Consider the following 19345-nt stretch of genomic DNA (forward strand, 5'->3'; position numbering starts at 1 on the left):
CACATATTCAAAGTGAATCCCAATTCCATGGGCATGGTCCATTCCAGTTAGAATGTAATACAGATTTGCAGCCAATACCTAAAGGTTAAATTGTTTAATTTTATGAACAGACTAAAATTCTCCAAAATTAACATCATTAATATTATTGTGCCAGTAATTTTTTTCCTAGCTTTCTCAAGACTGGCCTGGGGCAAATTAAAGATAGTTGTGTATTGCTTAAGAGTCCTAACTCTGAATCAGAGGTGAGTCACTCTTCTCAGTTTTTTTTTTTCAACCACTAAGGCGATGGTGACTATACAGTGTAGCTGATTTTGTTTTTAAGCCTGGCTTTCTTGTTGTCCTAAGACCATTCATGAAATTACATTGTTAGCGTTTGTAATGTGATATCACAGTCATGTCTATCATTTTAGTCACAGTGGCCGCAGGGATTTCCATTCCAAAGCGATCCCTAGCATTCAATATTTTGTACAAAGCAGTTTTGTTTTTTTTAAATCCGAATTAGGTTGTTTGAAGCCAGTTAAATAAACAGTTAGAAGGCATTCTTTTCAAGTAAAATTATACCTTGTGTAGTCATATTTTAGTTTCTGTTACAATACAGTTATACTTGCACTTCAGTTACCTGCCCAGAGGCAAGCTGTAAATTACTGGAATAGAATATCGAATTAAAGTTTGCTTTCTTTTTTGAAATGAATGCGGCCAATCTATTTTTTAAATTAAGATTCAAATGAAACGAGCATTTTTCAGATGTAATATGCATCACTTAATAGACTAAATATGCACAAATAGTTATTGGAATACGGTTCCACAGTTTTAGAGCCCGGATTTTTCCTTATCCAGTTCGTAGAGAACTTTTTTATTTTTTCCCCTTGGAAGCAGGAACTCTACTCTACACCCCCTAATTGACAAGACGTCTCTCCAATGGCACCAATAGGCGCCCCTGTTCACGTCTGAATAGTAGTACTATACATCCTGCCCTACTGATAAACAGATGTCAGTGAACTAATCGAGCCTGCTGAAACGTAGCTGCTCAAAACAGATGAAGATGGGGTTTATACATCGATAATATCCAGAGAAAACAAGGTAAGACATGTTTGTTGTTGCTGTTAGAGTTTTGTGACTTTAAATGAAAAAAAAATGTATTTGTTAAACTACGAACAAAGTTAAACTTAATGGACTTTACCGATAGGTTTCATTTCTCTTCCAAAAAAAAAGAAAAAAAGAAGAAAAACACCAAAAAAGAAAAAAAGCAGTAAAATAAACAAATAAAAAAACAATACAACCGCCAACTACATCATTAAGATTGCTATTAGGTATTCATAAACGTGATCTTTTAAATTATGAAACGGGACTAGCTTTAAAGGGTGCTATATTGTGTATCTGTTTAAACGTTGTGGTCGTTTTGATTTTTGTAGAGCTAGAATGACAAGTCTGTTCCTACATCTTGCAATCTCATAAGTTCTGTTGGTAGATTTATTGCAGATATTATTTGGAAGTTTATGTGCAATCATTTATTTTTCATGTTTTACGTCATGTCAAAGAACTCGTCTCTGGAATCTTTTAAATAAAGTTATTGTACCATAATAATAATAATGATAATAATAATAATAATAATAATAATAATAATAATAATAATAATAATAATAATAATTAAGGAATTTTAAGGCTAACGAATTGTATAAAAACTGGAAGGATGTTTTCCTAACATGGCAACTATTAGTGTTTTTATTTTGCTAATCTTAAAAGCTAACATGAAGGGTTTCAGGGTTTTGGGGTACATTTTGACAACAATCTGTTAATGTGCGCGATACTTTCCCACCACAATTAATCTGTATACATATTTTCGGATTAATCCAACAAGGCGTTCAGAAATTCTCTCAAACTGTCATAGAAATAAAAAAAAATACACAGAAGAAAACGTATAACAAATACAATTGGATCATTTATGCAAACACGTTGTTTTAAAAAGTTTGGCAGCCGTCACTGAATCATGCCTGATTGAATTCTTTATGAATGTAACATTTCTGAGACATTTACTCTTTTATGGGCAAAAGCAAAGTGCTGTAGCTGCCTCAAGCAAGTTATTTTCTTCCAACAACATTGTCTTCAGCAGATAAAGCATTTTGGTTAAACATTCTTCAAGGTTAAAATGTTACTTTTGATATTTAAAATGTATCAGCTTTGTTTAATCAAATGCTAAAGAAGCAATCATTTTTGGAGGCTTGTTCAGTTATGTATAAAAAACACAGCTAAAGCCCAGTATCATTCTGGGTTTATTGAGAGTAACTACACTTGTGACTACATGAGTTTAAAGCTGTAAACATGTGAATTTGTACACAAATAGAAGACATTAGGTAACGGTATTGCAGTCGTGATAAATATGACAGTGCAGACAGCAAAACAAGTGTAGAAGAAAATAAAAAGCAATGTTACAATATATGATGAAGGCTACAAAGTTCAATCAAAGTAAGTTTGATTTTCATAACTTTGGTACTTATAGAGACCTATTTTAATGATGTAACCCATGGGCAGAAGTGTCATGGACAGGAACCCAGCTCAATCGCTAGACATTCATCATAGCAAAGACAACTGTATGTTGATTACTTCTGCCATATGAAGCAAGCGAATAATGCAGGTAGACAGTCCGACTAATATCATGTTCCTAATCAAATTATATATAGTTTTAAAGGTAAATAAAATGTTGCTATGAAGGCATTCATTTAAACAGTAGCTGAGCTCACACGGAAGGTGGATGGGTACAAGCACACCCCACATATATAAAGGTGGTTATCGTATAACTTACAGCAGAAGAATGACACAAAACAGGTTTTTATTATTTAAACTGTTCAGTATTGAATACATGTTGTTTTGAAGTGCTAAGATTGTTTTTATATTTATATATTTAAAAAAAAAACATGCAATCAACATTTAAATGCCTTTAAAATGTCATACGCACACATATAAACTACACAAATAAATATTATAGTGTACTTGGAAACTTAACATGCACAAAAACCTAGTAACACAACCTGTGCTCAATTGTGCATAAAAAAGCAGCTTCAGTCTTTTTGTTAAAAAAAAATACATAAAGAGAACCTGCAGACATAACAAAAAATTAAATAAAATAAAGATCCATCCTTCAAAAAACATCAACAATGCCAATTAAAATAGCACCATTATCAAAGTTTCAAAGTCCTGTAGCTGGAGACATGTAATTTACACACACACACACACACAGATCCAGAGTTTCATGAAAATTACTCTTGGCTAAACAAATACATATTTAAGGATACATGGATAATTTTAGAAGCGGTACACCATTTCTGCATCTCCCTCAACTCTCCCGCAACTCTCAGCAATATATCCTGCCAGTAAGCAGGAGCTGTGATTGTGGTCTGTGAAAAATGTATATATTTTTTTGTAACCCTTGCAAGGCGGAAATGGGAGCAAATGCACCCTAAAAATATTACCCCTTTAAAGAAGGATTATTCCTGTTTCCCTGAGTCTGACAAGGAAGTTTTTCATACCATGATAAAGGTAAGTAATTAAAGCTGCATCACATGTAAGGATATCCTAGTCTTCACAGAGTTATGAGATATGCTCATTTAAAACACACTGGGGTGCATTTGCCGCTGACGAAGCGGTAGATTGCTAAATAGCTTCAATATTACTATGACAGTTACACTAACTACAAGGGCATTGGAATGCTTTCCATAGAACACATGGCACCTCTCCTGTTTAGAGACGTTTTTGAAGGCTGATGATCAAGGTACTGATGTACTAATCAATACCTATGTGTGACAAAACCCTGGAAACCATGTACAAATGTTATGCTTTGACTCTATGTGCTCTATTGCATGTCTAAAAGGACTTCCCTGATAGGTGTTAATAACCATCTGTCCGTTTATAACACTAGCAATTTGCACTAATTGTGAATGAAATTACTAAAAGATAACATTATGTAGCCCGGGATTAGTGGTAATCAGGGTTTGAAAAAAACAGCCATATACTTCTTATCCTATGAGAACATAAATAAATACTGTGAAGTGTGATTAAATGGATGTGAATGGCATCAATCATTTAAGGAATACAGTACAAGACAGAACCTCAGAAGAGACAACTTCACCCGAAAAAGCCAACACCTTTTGGTATGCTTTTTTTTTCAACTTTTCTTTTAAAAGGTTTGCTCCTAATTTCATTCTTAATTTTATGATTTGTTTTCCACAATTCTGAAAAATGTTGCCTCCTTTTGCAACAAGAATAAGTTTCAGACAGGTTTCCCTGTGCTGCCTCCCTTGTGGGTTACCATATGGCTCTCCCAGCTATAGTGTAGTGGCCAGCATTATGAAACCTACACTAAATTTGATGCCAAATATATGTAGTGTGCAAGGTATATTTGTATTTGGACTAGTTTAAGTTGTAATCATATAAAACCTTATTTGAATTCAAAATCATGTAGAACCCACCTTTATTGAAATAATCAGACTGGACAACGTTTCTAGTGAATATAAAATAACAGTTTTATTAGAAATAAAACTAAACAAGGGAAAAATAATAAATGTGCAACAACTAAACTGAAGTAATACAGAAAGGAAGAATGAACCAAACTAAACAGTATAGAAAAGAAAATATAAACAACGACACCCCACTCCCGATAGCTGATTAGCGATCCAGAGCAATCTATGGGAGAGTCCCTTAAAGGTTACAACCACATTCCTGCCAGTTATTTAAGACGAAGGTTATTCTTAACAGGGGTATCATAAGTAACACAAATATTTACTTTAGTTAATATTTGATAATCAAAGCATCATTAAATTAGTCTCATATATATGTTTTAGTTCAGAAGGCAATTCTCACTCTTGCGAGATAAAGACGCTTTTTGCGTCCAGACAACCTATCGAGAATTATCTATTATCAAGACAGCTAAATTTGGATTCTAGCTTTAGACGCAGTATGGTAATTGCCTTGTAAAACTCACATCAATTTATATAAATCACATACAACAAACAATTACTATAATGTTCATTAACTCAAAGCATGAATTGAAAGCAATAATACTTTTCTTACATTCTACCTAAACAAAATGTTAATTTTACTTTAAGGTCTGCTTATTCTCAAGTTCATAAGAGGACAAACACACTACTAATTGAATACTTAACAGACTTTTGCTGCCTCTTCCAGCGACTCAAAGGTGCTCCTGTAGGTGAAGGAGGCTGTGTGGTCCAGTGACTCATTGTGTGACCCTGAGCAAGTCACTTAACCTCCTTGTGCTCTGTCTTTCGGGTGAGACGTAGTTGTAAGTGACTCTGCAGCTGATACATAGTTCACACACCCTAGACTCTGTAAGTCACCTTGGATAAAGGTGTCTGCTAAATAAAAAAAAAAAGGAAAAGTTCAGATTCCGGTTTCTGTTTTGCTCGTGTTTCGAACCTCGTGCTTCATGGTATGAAAGAAATGTCTTTGCAAAAACAAGAGTCATTAACTGTTTAGGTATTCCACTGAACCAGCAATTCCTCCACCAAAATGTGCACTCTTCGTCATGTTATGTCTGAGATATTCCACTGCAAACTCCGGCACTGCTAGCTCAATAGATTGGATATATTTCAATCTCTGTCGACTTCAAATATTCATCCAACTCTTTCTCCAGTGGTCAATCGGGGCTAAGTTAGAGATTTGATTACAAGTACTTTTAGGAGTTTAGACGTCTTATGCAGCGGACTCCCAAACCAAGGCAAACACTAGAGTGGTTATCTTGTATCAGATTTTCCAGAAACGTTTTTTCTGTTCAGGCCAGTCGCAGGCTGAGTCTTCAGATTGTTGAAGTTCAGAGACTTGTTTGAGTGTCAAGATCCCTGGATTTCATGCCAGGAGCCCTGTTTGAATGTCACGCCTTTTGTAATTCTCTCTTCACCCCTGTGATTGGATAGTTTGTTTATTTTGGGCTGTGCCTGAGTCCACATGGGGTGTTTCCCATTAGTTGTTCTCGTTCCTAGATGGCCCATTGTTCTCAATTGGTCTGCTGTTTCTCCACTGTTGGCTGTATTTATGAGGGGTACTGTTCTCTCTCAGGGGTGTCAAGGCATTCAAACCTGTCTGATTTTACCTCTTTGACGATCCTGTTGGCACCAAGGGATTTATTCAACGATGGTGAAGATAAACCACTTGTCCAGTATTTAGTTTACGACTGTTTTTAAAAGCATTCTTTGTCAGTGGGGGAGTTTGTGACCAGAAACCAAGTAGACACAGAGAATGGCTTAGAACCCCCCTCTGTATATTCCAGTTCTGTTAATTCCATTCACAGAATGATATTATGACCCACTCTGACACTACATATACCATTATTACTCTTTATGTTACAGTAAAAACATAATCCAGTGGTCAAGATGCAATCAGACCATATAACCTATAGGAAAGGCACCAGGATACTCAGTATAGCATGTATTGCCATTTATATATATATATATATATATATATATATATATATATATATATATATATTTTAGCTCAAAGAGCCAGCTGCCCATATTCTGAATTACTTAGCAGTCCTTTTAATATTAAGGAAAACACACGCTAATTATGAATGGCTCAGTGCTGTTCTTGAGAAAATAAATGTGTCTTTATTGTGGCATAAAGTCGAGATCTTGCGTATTTCACAGAACTGTTCACGTGAAGTGTACTGTTGAGTCAGGACGGCACGTGAGAGGGGAAATAACTGTATGGGGGGCTGTGGTTGGCTGAGGGCCAATAACAAAGTAGCTGTTCATATTTATCTATTCAGTCTATCTGTTCAATTCCACCAAACAGGAGTTTACCCACTTTTTTTATTTACCACTACACCACTGATCCAGACCACTAGAGAAAGCTACCACGTATTGTATAAACCACATATTGTATAAGCCTTGTACAGTATAATCTGTGGAGAATGGTAGAGATATCTCTGTGTGTGTGAGAGCGTGAGAGAGTCAGTCGACGCAGGCAGTAGGTAAAGGACAAACACTTGCGGGTTTGAGTCGGCTTGCAGGTCTTATTAAAGCGGGTCGGGTCAGGTCGTGGGTAAGAAGACAGCGCTGCAGCGGGTTGCGGGTTCGGGTCTGGTCCTATAGTAGCGGGTATGGGTCGGAAGCAGATGTAAAAATGGGCCCCTCACAGGACTCTGTGCTGTTCCAGTCCACAGATGCCATTGCTCACATACCAATGAAGCTAGCCAACCTGGCTCCACAGGTGATTCAAAACAATCTATCTTGCCACGACCTTACCGGAGTCCTTTCTGCCCGCGACCACTCACCATGAGTCCCTTCATCCCTCTTGCAGGAGCTCTTCAGCTGGGCCTATATTAGGCTTCTAGCGAAGTGGTTCTAAGGCACGTGCCTCAGTCTGGCGTGCTGGTCGATGGATCCAGATGCCTCTGGTTAGGATCCTGTGGTCAGTGCATGCCTGCACACCCACTATGAAATTCTGCCTTATTTACAAAATCAAAAAAAGAGTTTGCTATATGAACTCAGGCCATTGACCACAGAAAGACATCAACTGTACATAAGTCCTAGGCTGATCTGGATAGAAGACTAGCAGTTCCCCCTTAAATACAGATAACCAGGTTAAATTGACAATTAATTATAAACCTGACCACATTCTCACATGTATTTACAGTTCTGCTCCAGTCAGGTCCAACAACACAGTCCAACCACATTCTCACATGGCTGGCTTGTCTGCCTATTTGAGAGAATATTAACCAGATGCATGGCTTTAACTCCAATCTCTGCCCTAATATCAATGTTTATGCTATTTATACTGTGCAGGGCCTTTGTCACAAACCCCTAGTACAGTAGGTTTCAGGTGTTGTGACACAGAGAAAGTCAACCACAGTAGGTTTCTCTTAAAAAGTTATTTTTCTAAAAAGCAAAATACAGCAATAAGCAAGCAAATAACAACTCCCCGCAAGAAGCTTTTTTTTTTTAGGTTTGGGAAAATTAATGTTTAATAAACCTATGGCACATTTCATTGACCTTGTTTAAAGAGAAGTTTTGATAAATGCTTTCCCCGCTTGTCCAGTTGCTTTGTATGTTTTTACAGATTGAGCTTTACAGTCTGAGTTTTTACAGCTTCAGCTGGTAGGAAAATTGAGCTATTTTTAGGAAGTGTGATATTTTGCTGCTTTTATTGGAGTTGTTACATTGCGAGGGATTCATCTAGTAAGCTACTCTGTTATCAGTTTCAATAATGAGATACTGGATCATAGTCACAGTTTTGAAGGGTTAAACATTTTAATTTGCATTATTAAAACAGAAACAAATTCTGTATGTAAAGACTTAAATTGTATGTTATAGGGGTTCTCAGCTTTCTTTGAATCGTGCCCCACCTTAGCAATTTTAGGTGCCACAATAGCGAGGATTACACATCACACATCAGAAATTAACCAATCACACTGAAGTGCCAAAATTTGTAAAATGTATCATCCTATTAACTTCACTGTTTCTTTAAATTTTGATGAACTTCACACTAGTTTCTCAGAAGAAAATATTACCAAAAACGCTACAAACTTTTCTCCAGCTTTTGTTTTCAATAAAAAATAGTCTGTCATTAGCCAGTACATCACCACAGACGACTCACTAAGGACGAAGTTTATGTGCTATGCTGACAAAAGTAAATCCAGTTTCCAAGTAACTTTTATTTTTTTGGTTGACGTCATACCAGGAAATGAATGAAAATCAACAGCAGACGGGTATGACTGAAAGCGCTGCTCACACAGTGTAATTACACAATGTAACACAATTTTTGTTCCTGGGTAGTAAGTGTTATTTCCTAATTGCTTATGCCTCAAAAGTATAGAAAATGGCTATTATTCCCCACAAACTTTGCTTTTGTGACCAGGACAGTGATATTTTGAAATTTACCTATTTCCAATGAGAAAACAGGCGAATTTGTGTCTTTTCGTTCACATAAAGTCAGAAAAAAAAACATATGAATCCAAATTAACATGTATTTATACTAAAGTAATACAAAAATGACTACAAAAGATTTAGAAGTGAGTAGTTTTTCGAGATTTACGATTATACTGTAAATCACTTTCACGAATCAGCCCCCAAATGTAGTCTCCCATCATGTTCTCGTTATACTGTCCTTGGTAGCGGCGTTCAAAGTCCAGTATATCCTGGTGGAAGCGCTCGCCTTGCTCCTCCGAGTACGCTCCCATGTTCTCCTTGAATTTATCAAGATAAACATTGAGGGACATCCTACAGCCCATTGTGCCGTAGTTCTTCACCAGCGTCTCAACCAGCTCCACATAGTTTACGGCCTTGTGATTGCCCAGGAAGCCCCGAACCACTGCGACAAAGCTGTTCCAAGCCGCTTTCTCCTTACTAGTGAGCTTCTTGGGGAATTCATTCATCAGCACCTTCCGGGGGTCCACCAGTGGCTCCCACTTGACGTTGTTCCTCCCCACAGAGAACTCGGTCCGCTTGGAAGGGTCCACCATGCAGAAGTAGCAGTTGCTTGAGTGGTCAGTGGGTTCCCGCCAAATTCTTGGGATAGCAAACTTCATGGCTCTCTTTTCCCCTCTGTACCATCCTACAAAAATACATTTATTTCACCCATGACTAATGTGTAAGAGATTCTCACAACATTTTTCATATATGATATATTTTTTCAATAACACTGAAAATTGTAAAACATTTTAAAATTAAAAACTTTTACAATTTTAAAAATTTTAACAAATTCTATAACATAAAATTCCGAGCAACAATTGTCCATCTTACCTTCCAGATTTTTTTTGCAGTGCTCGCAGGTGAAATGAGGTGCCCAGGGTTTGTCTTGATCCCCGACAGGCATGCCAAAATATGCCTTGTAGGCCTCACACATCTTAGCAGATGCTTCCACGGAGTACTTTTTCGCTCTTGTCTTGATAAATTGGCCGCAGACATAGCAAAATACGTCTGCCGGATGCTTGCAGCCTCTTGATGCCATCTCAGAAAAATGCAGATATGTATCCACTTAGGCAGCTGGAACTAAACTGAACTGGTGGGCTTAAGGCCCCTGTGTTTATACTACTATTTATATTACTGGAAAGTTCTAGAAAGTTCTAGAAGTTACTCCAAGTTTACTCAGCACTGAATCTATCTGGAATGTTCTAGAAAATAGGTAAATTTCAAAATATCACTGTCCTGGTCACAAAAGCAAAGTTTGTGGGGAATAATAGCCATTTTCTATACTTTTGAGGCATAAGCAATTAGGAAATAACACTACCCAGGAACCAAAAAAAAAAAGAAAATTGTTACACGGTGTTATAAATAAAAAAAATAAAAAGTTTGAAAAAATAAAAACACTTTTGTAAAGCAAAATGGCACGTTGGCAAAAAGACAGACAAAACACAAAATAAAGCGAACACTAAATAAAACAAGCATTGTGCTGGTTTAAAGCCAACATGAGTAGCAATTGCTTATATTTGTTTCTAGTTCTTACTGTTTCACTTTCTCGTTCCACCTCTGAACACTCAACCCCGTTCAGCCAAAGCTGCAGGTCTTTTATATTGTGGCCGAGGGGTCAACTGGCTATCAATTACCTAATTTACCCCTCAACCACATTCAACACGGGTTTTATCATATGCGTGGTCAACAGAGAGTTTATCAATAAGCACTCACTGTTTATCTGGATGGGGAATCCTAACCTCATCCAGGCTGTAAATAATAATAATAAAACTGTGTGTTTTTTCACACAAAACAGTACATTTAAAAAATAAAACGAATACAAAAATAACAAAAAACATAATAAGCACAGGGCCTGGGAGTACCTCGTCACATTGTGTCAAAACTATTCTAAGACCACCTGTAATATTTTTCTTTTAACCTAAATAAATAAAATGGCTTTGAAAAGTCTACAAAGCCCAAATACAGTTCTAGACGCCTGTTTTGATGATTTAAGTGAGTGTTTATCCATCATGGACCTCAATTACTACCAACGGTCCAACAGTGTGTATAAGACAGCACTAACAGCCTTCAAACAGTGTAGCTAAAGTCATTTATCTGGAGACTATGTTAATCACAAGCCTGCAATACAAATTTAAAAGAACAAAAATAGAACAGTTGTACCTTATCCACATTACCTAAATAATGTATGATCATCTTGTGTTGAAAACCTGATTATAAATGAAGTGAATGGCTCGTGGTATCAAGACGGGTAGATCGTGCATTATTTAGGCACTGTGAGTAGGGCATTTTTCTTTTATCAGATGCTATAAATAGGTGGTTTCTCTGTTGTAGTGTAAAAGGTAAGGTAAAAGCTGTAAGTTGCATATGTGGCAGAGTGCCCCGCCCCTATGCATATTTTGTGTTTTATGTTTCACATGCAGACTGTGCTGAGATTCAATTGAATAATTGATTAACAATCAAGTCTCAGCACAGCTGCATAAGAGTGTTAAAGGTCTTTATTTTCAACTTTTAATTAAAGAGTGTTTCGTGCACACGGGGTCGGTGTGTTCGCAGTGGAGAACAGGAGAGAGAGGAGAAAAAATGAAAGAAATAATAAATAATTAAAATAGCAAACTCGTGCTGGAAGGACCAGCACAATACTTGTTTGGGGTTTGTCCACTGTCTGTTTTGTCTGTATTTATTTTGGCCAAAGTGCCGTTTGTTTTGTTCAGTGTTTTGTGTTTTGTTTAAACCTTTTATTTTACAATAAATCCGCGCATCAGTGCTTTCATTTACTTCAGGCCCGTCTGTGTCCATTATCCTTCCTGCTCTGACGTCACTACAAGCCATCCTGTTCTCACATGTGTAACTAAAATATCTCGTAAATAAGGGATCTCACTGAGTTCAGACAATGGAGATGATTCTACTTTGCCTTTACCTCATCCTGAGACTGAGAAGTTGGTAGCTGATCATTTTAGCAAACACTGCCTAGCATGGCCTGGAAGAGAAGTAGAACACCTACTGTGGTTGACTTTCTATGTGCAAATCACAAGAAATGTTAGGGGGAAAAAAATGCTTAATGTATTTTGCAAAAGGGATGCTAAATTAACATGAAACAATTGGTCTGCATTTATACCCTGTGGATCTAAGTGGTACCTAATTAGACAAAGATTTAATCAATCACAATTTTGTCCAAAAACAATAAAAAATGTTTATTCATTTAAAGTGGTGATTAACAATGCAGGATTTGCCCCATTGTGCTATACAAGATGCAGCCACTGGGTCTGTTGGTTTGAGGCAGCATTTAATACAACCTTTTTTGACTTCTACTGCAGTACACAGTGTTCATCTTTTTGCATGAAGTACAAGTCCTTCCAATGGATGATTCACAATGGCTCATCCTGCACTGGCAGTGAGAACCGATTAGGGTTGCCACCTCTGACACACATAAAAACCTTCAGCGTCCATACATTAAAACGGTACATTCAGTCTTTTCACTGGAAACCAGCAACCCTCAGTCTGATTCATATTGCTAATGTATAATGTATTCACAAGGCCATGGTCGTTTATACATTAAAAAAAAAAAAAAATAAAGCAGTTTTTGTTTTTGTAATATTGGAAAGATACTGGACACTTTGATGCTTTGGTCCTATTTTTGTAAAGTAAAACACATTTTCAAAATCAAGTCTTAAATTAACATAAAAGTATGTACACCAAAGTCCAGCAGATTTTGAGTGTGCTGGATTTAATCCAGACTGACATTGTGTAGCCTAAGCCCCCAAGATTTATGTTATTTTTGGCATTTACTTAAAACGCACATTCTGTGACAAACACTAATAAAACCTTCACATTGTGTTGGCACAGTGGTTGATCCCTTGTCAAGCAGTGTTTCTTCCTCATAACACATAAACCCTTTTAACGCCTGACAGCTCTGTTGTGAAGATTTTATTACTCAGGCTCCTTTCTCCTTACGTGCTCATAGTACTTTTGGTATCTGTTTGTGATTGCTCAGCATGAACACAAGTATGATTTTTAACCGCAGTGATATGTACTCCTTAAAGAAAGTTAAAAGAAAGCACGTTTACACATGCTTACCATTTCAAGATGCTAACAAATCAACCATAGGTGTGCTTTGAACACCCTGAATCTGTCAAATACATCATTCTACACGCAGCGTTTGGCTATCGAGAGGATTACAAGCCATTTGAATTGAAGTAATATCATTAAGTTACCATGCATTGTCAGTGTTATTTTTAAATGGTAGTACAAATTAATGGAAATAATCTTTAGGGTGAAGATGAGAGTTTAACATTTGTTTCTTTAGGTATACAAAATTACATTTGTGTATGCTTTGTGAGAAAGAAATACAGTATGGGTTTGTCAATATGGATCTCTGTAACAGGAGACGAAACAGGAATCTGGCTGTAAACTTCATTTGAGGGCCTCTTTTGGAATACTGTTGCTTCCATTTTCTTTTTTTAAAAGTGTTTGCAGGAGAACTTTTCCCTGTTTCCCTTGAATGTTACAGACATTTGCACATTTAGGAAGACTGAGAGTGTTTGGAAATTTAGCATTTGGGGTTCATTTTGCACAGGTTACATGTACATATGAGAGGACCATTCATTCCCTGAAGTCAGTCAGTGTTCTTTACGAATGACTGGGTCTAGGGCCTTTCATGGCTGTGACTCATCTACCAAGAATACAGTTTGCCCTGCCTGAAGCATTCATTTGGGGTCTTTTTTTTCTCAAAAGCTGATTAAAGTTAGGTATTGTGATAGAACACAGTGGTGGATGTTTTCCACAGCAACCAGCCAGGATTCTTAACTTGGCAGAATCTTCCCTAAATGTAATTGTTTTTTCCAGCATATCCATTACTTAGTAATGCGGCTTTTGAACCGCAGTATTCTGTTGATTTTTGTTGAATCGCAGTATTTTGTTGATTATTGAAGTTTTTAGACAAATTAATAAAGTTAATTAAAGGGATTATGCTATACCATAAACATATGCAGCATGCTTGGTTAACTCCTGACTAAATTAAAATTGCATTTTATATTGCAAGTTTGTATTCTGCATCTTTGAGAAACGTGACAGCATATCAAATTGGATGAGAATAAAAATGGTGGCGTGTAAAGAATGTAAATACTACTTTTAGCTGTGTTTTTTACTCCTATGCTGTCATCACTTATAAATCATATAGCACTATTTAGTTTAATCATGAAGGCCCATCAATAGCTTTGGAAATTCATCTTTTGACAAGCTTCATGTGAGGGATTTGCATGAATTTACAAATTTACCTAAACTATGGCAAACATTTCTGTATTTTGTAATTTATTATAAAATTAAACACAAACCTTAATGTAAGGTTTCGCTTATTTGCTGTAAAAGCACAAATAAAATATGGATGTATTGTAGGTTCTTTGTAAGTTTTATTCATTTATATTTTGTGCTATTGCTCTTTTTTATTGGTTTAGCAACATTGATAATTGAGAGGTAGGCTTGGCTGATGAAAAGGATGTGAAGTATTTTAAGCACCTTGGCCTTTCTGGTCCTCTTGAACACAGCTCTCTGTGTGTTCAGTCACTTAAAGAAGTCTTTGTCTGGTGCAGCACTGACAAGCTATAGCTTTCTTACCCACATCAGGGATTTTCTGTCAGGCTGTGTGGGAGTAAATGATATAAGAATGAATGTGGCTGATTGAAAAAGTATTTGTTGGAACATTTTATTTAGATATAAATTATTTTTTGGGCTTCGAATACAACCTCACAGAATGGGTTAAACATTAAGTCAGATTCTGGTTAAATTCCTAGTTAGACAGTAAGTTGATAAAGATCTTTCTGGTCAGTTTTGTCTTTGCTAGGACAAGGCTCCAAAACAATCTGAAATAGGTGTTGGCCTCTCCTTTGATGTCCAGTTCTAACAAGAAAGGCATTTGCCATTTAGGGTGGATCATTGTTTTTGTGTTAGAGGTGCCAACACATTGTTAAACATATTTACAGACTAGATATAAAACAGGTCTTCTTAGAAGGGTTATAAAAAAACTAGCTACTTCAAAGAGAAACTGGATTGAACCAGATGCTTGGAAGCTAGGGTTAGGACAATGGACAATTAACAAAGTGATAAGAGATTTGTGTCTTTGTCTGATTGGTTTAAAGAAACATTTTGATGTCACTGAAAGACTGCATTTAAACTGAGAATACCGAAATGTTTTTTGTATTGCTCTGATCCGTGCTTGGAGAGAGTATACCTGTAACCTTTAAGATGCCTGGTTGTAACTTTGCAACTCAGAACTTTTATCTTCAATAAAACTACACTTATCTGGACTCGAAAGTAAGAAGCCCGCAACTTCTATTTCGCTTCTTCATTTATTGCTTATCACAACAGTATTTCGGTAGCACTTTAAAAACAAAAATACTACACATGAACGGTGAGTTTTTTAGATCAGTTTTCATTGCTTAGAAACTGACTGAACTTGCAGTCCATCATGTTTATAAGCCATGCACTAGGAATACTGTTTTCCTAAAGAGAGCTGTTTAAAATGCAGATTAAAACATAATGTGCCTTATAATGTACCCCGTATTATATGTGTTGGGCCAAACTGTGATCATTCCAATGATCATTTGAGCAAAATGACATAATTTCATGCCTGTTTGAAAAGGTTTCAAGGCAGTCTGAGTTTAAGAAATTAGTCTGGCATGGACTTGTATTCCTATTGGAGTTGAGCCATAGGAATGAATGGGTGTTTGAAGTATCCCTCCGGGAGAACTCTGCCCAGTTTTAGTGACAACGTTTTTTTGTGTTTGCTGTTGACAGATCTCATTACTATTTCTCTTAAAAAGTAGACTTAATTTTCTTTTTTCTTTGGGGGGGGGGGGGGGGTCATTAAAAAAAATAAATAAATAAACAGGGACCCTTATGCGCTGATCATGTCTGTCAGCCTGTCACACCCTACATGGGTCTAGTACCTGCCATAGACATATTTAACCTTGGCTAAAGTAGCTGGGATGGTGATAGCTCTTCCAGATGTGTTGAACATTTTAACATTTTTGGTTTGCATTTAAGATGACTGGATTTTGTTTTTTGTTTGACTAATCTGTTGCTTGAACCTTTGATGATAGTGGAGTGAGGACTATTTTTGAGCATATGTTTGATAAATTCACGCAGAAATCTTTCTAAAACAGGATTCCATAGAGCACTCAGAATGTATTTACATGTGGCTTAAGTTTTAAAAAACACTGTTCTTCTGTGCAATGTGTGCAAGGTGCAGTGGGCATTTTCTGTTTGTTTTTGTCATTAGGAGGCTTTGTAAAACTGCTTTGCTGTTCTGTGTGCCTGTTCTCTCTGGGGTCTGTATGATCTTGATTTGAGCATTTGCTTAACACCACTGTAAACTTTGTTTATCTGTCCTCACCATACTATGCTTGGTGCCTCTGGAATTGAGTGTTTCAATTTGAGCAATTTATCTTAAACGGGTCTATTAGTTCTGAACACTTGTGCACAACATGCAGTGTACTTTTCTATTTATTCATTAAACATTTAAGGATAGCAGAGCAATAATTTACATTATTCACACTTCTCGAGCAAAACGTGTTTATCAGGGCCTTATGTTAGTGTGACTGAACATGTGCTTGTTTGTTTGAATGGGAGCACTAATGCCATTCATTAAAAATGTTTTGGAAAGTGTTTCAGAATGGAAGGAAACCATTAGTCACTGCCCTGTCTTGTGGACTACTGTGTGTGACTTAGAGACAAACAAGAGTTATTTAAGCAGTCCCTTATGCTGCATGCTACTTAAAAAACAGTTTTTTTTCATTCATCATCTTTCTTTCCAATTGCTTATTGGACGGTCATTCCATTCCTTAAAGATGCTGTAACTCCATGGACTGGAATCTATAACCATGCCATCCTTCTATAGTATGCAGTGTACATTAATTGCTTTGTAATAGAGGTGTTGGTTTTTGATTCATTTACTAAACATTTAAACTGCAACATATTGGGATTGTTTGTAATCAGAAAAGCCATCACAAGAAACCTGCCATCATTTTTTTTTTTAATGGAAGGCCATGCAAAGCACAAGCTACTTGTTTATTGTGTGTTCAGTAGCTTACCTGCGATAGAGTTAGCTCTTTGAAAAGACCTGCTTTGAGGACGTTTGTTTAGATTGTAAAGGCAAACCTTTGCCCTGTCTTCAAAATTGCTTTGGTGAAAATAAGTCTACTTCCTAAATATGTGGCCGACACCTATCAGTAGCGCAGACAGAAAAGCTTGGGGCAAAACATGCTACCAAAATTACTTCACAGGGCAAAGTCTAATTGCACCCATTTGCGCCCACCTACTGTAGCGCCCCATAATCAGTCGCTACCAGCCTTAGCTTTAGCATTCGGGCCTTTGCCCTGTATGTGTACATCATTTAATTGTATATGGAAAAGGCTAAAAAAATATATACATATTGGCTTACTGCGTAAACTACTCCATACAATCAATACAAAACAATATGCATATTTTTGACACTTGACAAACATTTAAAATGTGCATTCTAAACTATTAACACTATTACTTTGTAAAAAGTGTGATGCTTCCGCGTGTGACAGGTCTGTAGACCCACCTCCAAACAAATCAGGTTTTATAAGTAACTGTAAAGAGACCTTCCAGTTCCTATTTACCTTCCAAGGCTGGATTTAAAAGCCACAGGTGTTTAGTACTAAAGCAATGCTATTTAAAATAGTTGTTAGGTGAGCCCTTGTTTTCTGAATTGTTTGGTGTTTCAGCTTAAATGACAGGGCAGCAGACACTAGCTATGCTTCAGTACAAGTTATAGCAGGCTTTTTATGGAAAGGAATGTTACCATTAGGAGTATTAAAAAAAGACTCTTTCTTAGTGGTTATGTTACTTTTCTATTTTCGTAGTTATCAGGGGTGTTTTTTTTTCCCTCATAAACCATTAATGTTTGAAGAGTGCATGCAGAGCCATTGGCAGAATGTGTAGTTGACTGTGATGGCTGTTGTACACATCAGTGAGGTAAGTTTGCTTAGTATAAATAGAGTTTGCCAAATTGCTGATAACAGGACCTTTTTTTTTTTAAAACAACTGACTTGAAATATAAAACTGCATAAGTTCTGTATTATTTTAGACTGTATTTAGTAAAACAACATGTGGGTGATGAGTATATGTAGGTAGTTGAAAGAGAATATACCCTCATTAAATAAGATATGGGTTAAAGACTAAGAATTCAGTTTGACCAAACTAATTCCAAGCACAAGTAATAACAAAAATGCCTGACGTTTTGGACTTGTTTCATGATTGTCTCTGAAGCAAGCACAGTGTTGGGATGTCTGCTGTAGCACTTGAATAACTCACTGAATTCGTGAAAGCTTTGCTGTAATGATTCACAATGTAGTCTACTTGACGCATGAAAATGTATACACCTTCTAAATTTTTTTAAAGTATTCTTTGTTTTTTTTTTTTTTGATTGTTATAAGTCATATTTACAGTCATATGTGCACGAGGTGTTCTGCAATTGCTTGTCTCTCAGAGGGGATTTATGTAATTAACTCTCTCTGGTATTTAACTAAGTAAAGTCACATCTGTGATAAGCTTGGGTGTTTGATATTCTGTTTTTCCCTCTATTGTGTTATAGAGGCAACCTTTCCTGCTTTTCCTTAGTTATAAGTAAATATACAGTGCTCATCTGTTATAACATGCCTCGTTATAGTGCGGCATCGGTTATAACACAGTAGGGTAGTGGCTCCCATTTGCTCCATAATGCTATTACAGTAGCCCTTCTATACTCGTTATAAGGCAGAACACAAAAAGCACGGTCTTGTAACTATGGCTCCCCACTATAGCATTATAAAGGGTGAGCACTTGTGTTGCCTGTGGTGTGAAAGATAATCATCAAAAGCATAAGTTCTATTTGTTTTGTCACATTGCTGCACAGTTTCGCTTAACACTGTCTCACACTTTACTGTTTCGCATATACAAAATGAAACTTGCTAACAACATTATCTGACACAATTTATCGAGATTATCATAATCTGTTGTAGTTGGAGGCTGCCTTTCCATCTGACTGTATGTCACACATTTTTACGTGGTGTATTCTATTGCATGTCGAGGAAACTGCTTTTCCAGTTGTGATGAAACTTAATTAGGACACAATTTGTTGAGTATCAGAATGTTGGTCTACAGTACAGTATGTGAGGTATTGGACCATATTTTCAAAGCATTTCAGTTTCTAATACACTAGATAAATTAAAGACTGGAATAAACTCTTTGAAAATATGGTCCACTGTGTCATGGTGACATTGTTATTTTTAATATTTTGACTGAAGTTTATTAGACAAGAGAACCAGTGTTCTATTACTCTTTTTTCATGGTACTCATTGCTCTTTTTATTACAGTCCTGACAGGGGGAATGAATGTCATTTGTATTGTTGATTTGAAGTCTTTTTTTT

The 19345-nt window shown here is 36.5% G+C and overlaps 1 protein-coding gene across 7 annotated transcripts in view; it reads left to right on the forward strand.

Moving 5' to 3' along the window:
* Positions 1-897: 897 nt before the first annotated feature.
* Positions 898-19345, forward strand: part of LOC117409357 (interleukin-11 receptor subunit alpha) — a 55734-nt gene continuing 37286 nt past the window's right edge. For 3 of the 7 annotated variants that reach the window (XM_058994398.1, XM_058994389.1, XM_058994406.1), the window contains exon 1: positions 17874-17912. In XM_058994398.1, coding sequence (XP_058850381.1) covers positions 17889-17912 — 24 coding nt within the window. In that variant the 5' untranslated portion in view covers positions 17874-17888. Of the gene's footprint in view, positions 1081-17873; positions 17913-19345 lie in introns of those variants that run through there. The other 4 variants (XM_058994432.1, XM_034015284.3, XM_058994420.1 and 1 more) reach the window with 4 other exon arrangements.

This window comes from Acipenser ruthenus, chromosome 2 (genome assembly GCF_902713425.1).
Source record: "Acipenser ruthenus chromosome 2, fAciRut3.2 maternal haplotype, whole genome shotgun sequence".
Lineage (NCBI taxonomy): Eukaryota > Metazoa > Chordata > Actinopteri > Acipenseriformes > Acipenseridae > Acipenser > Acipenser ruthenus.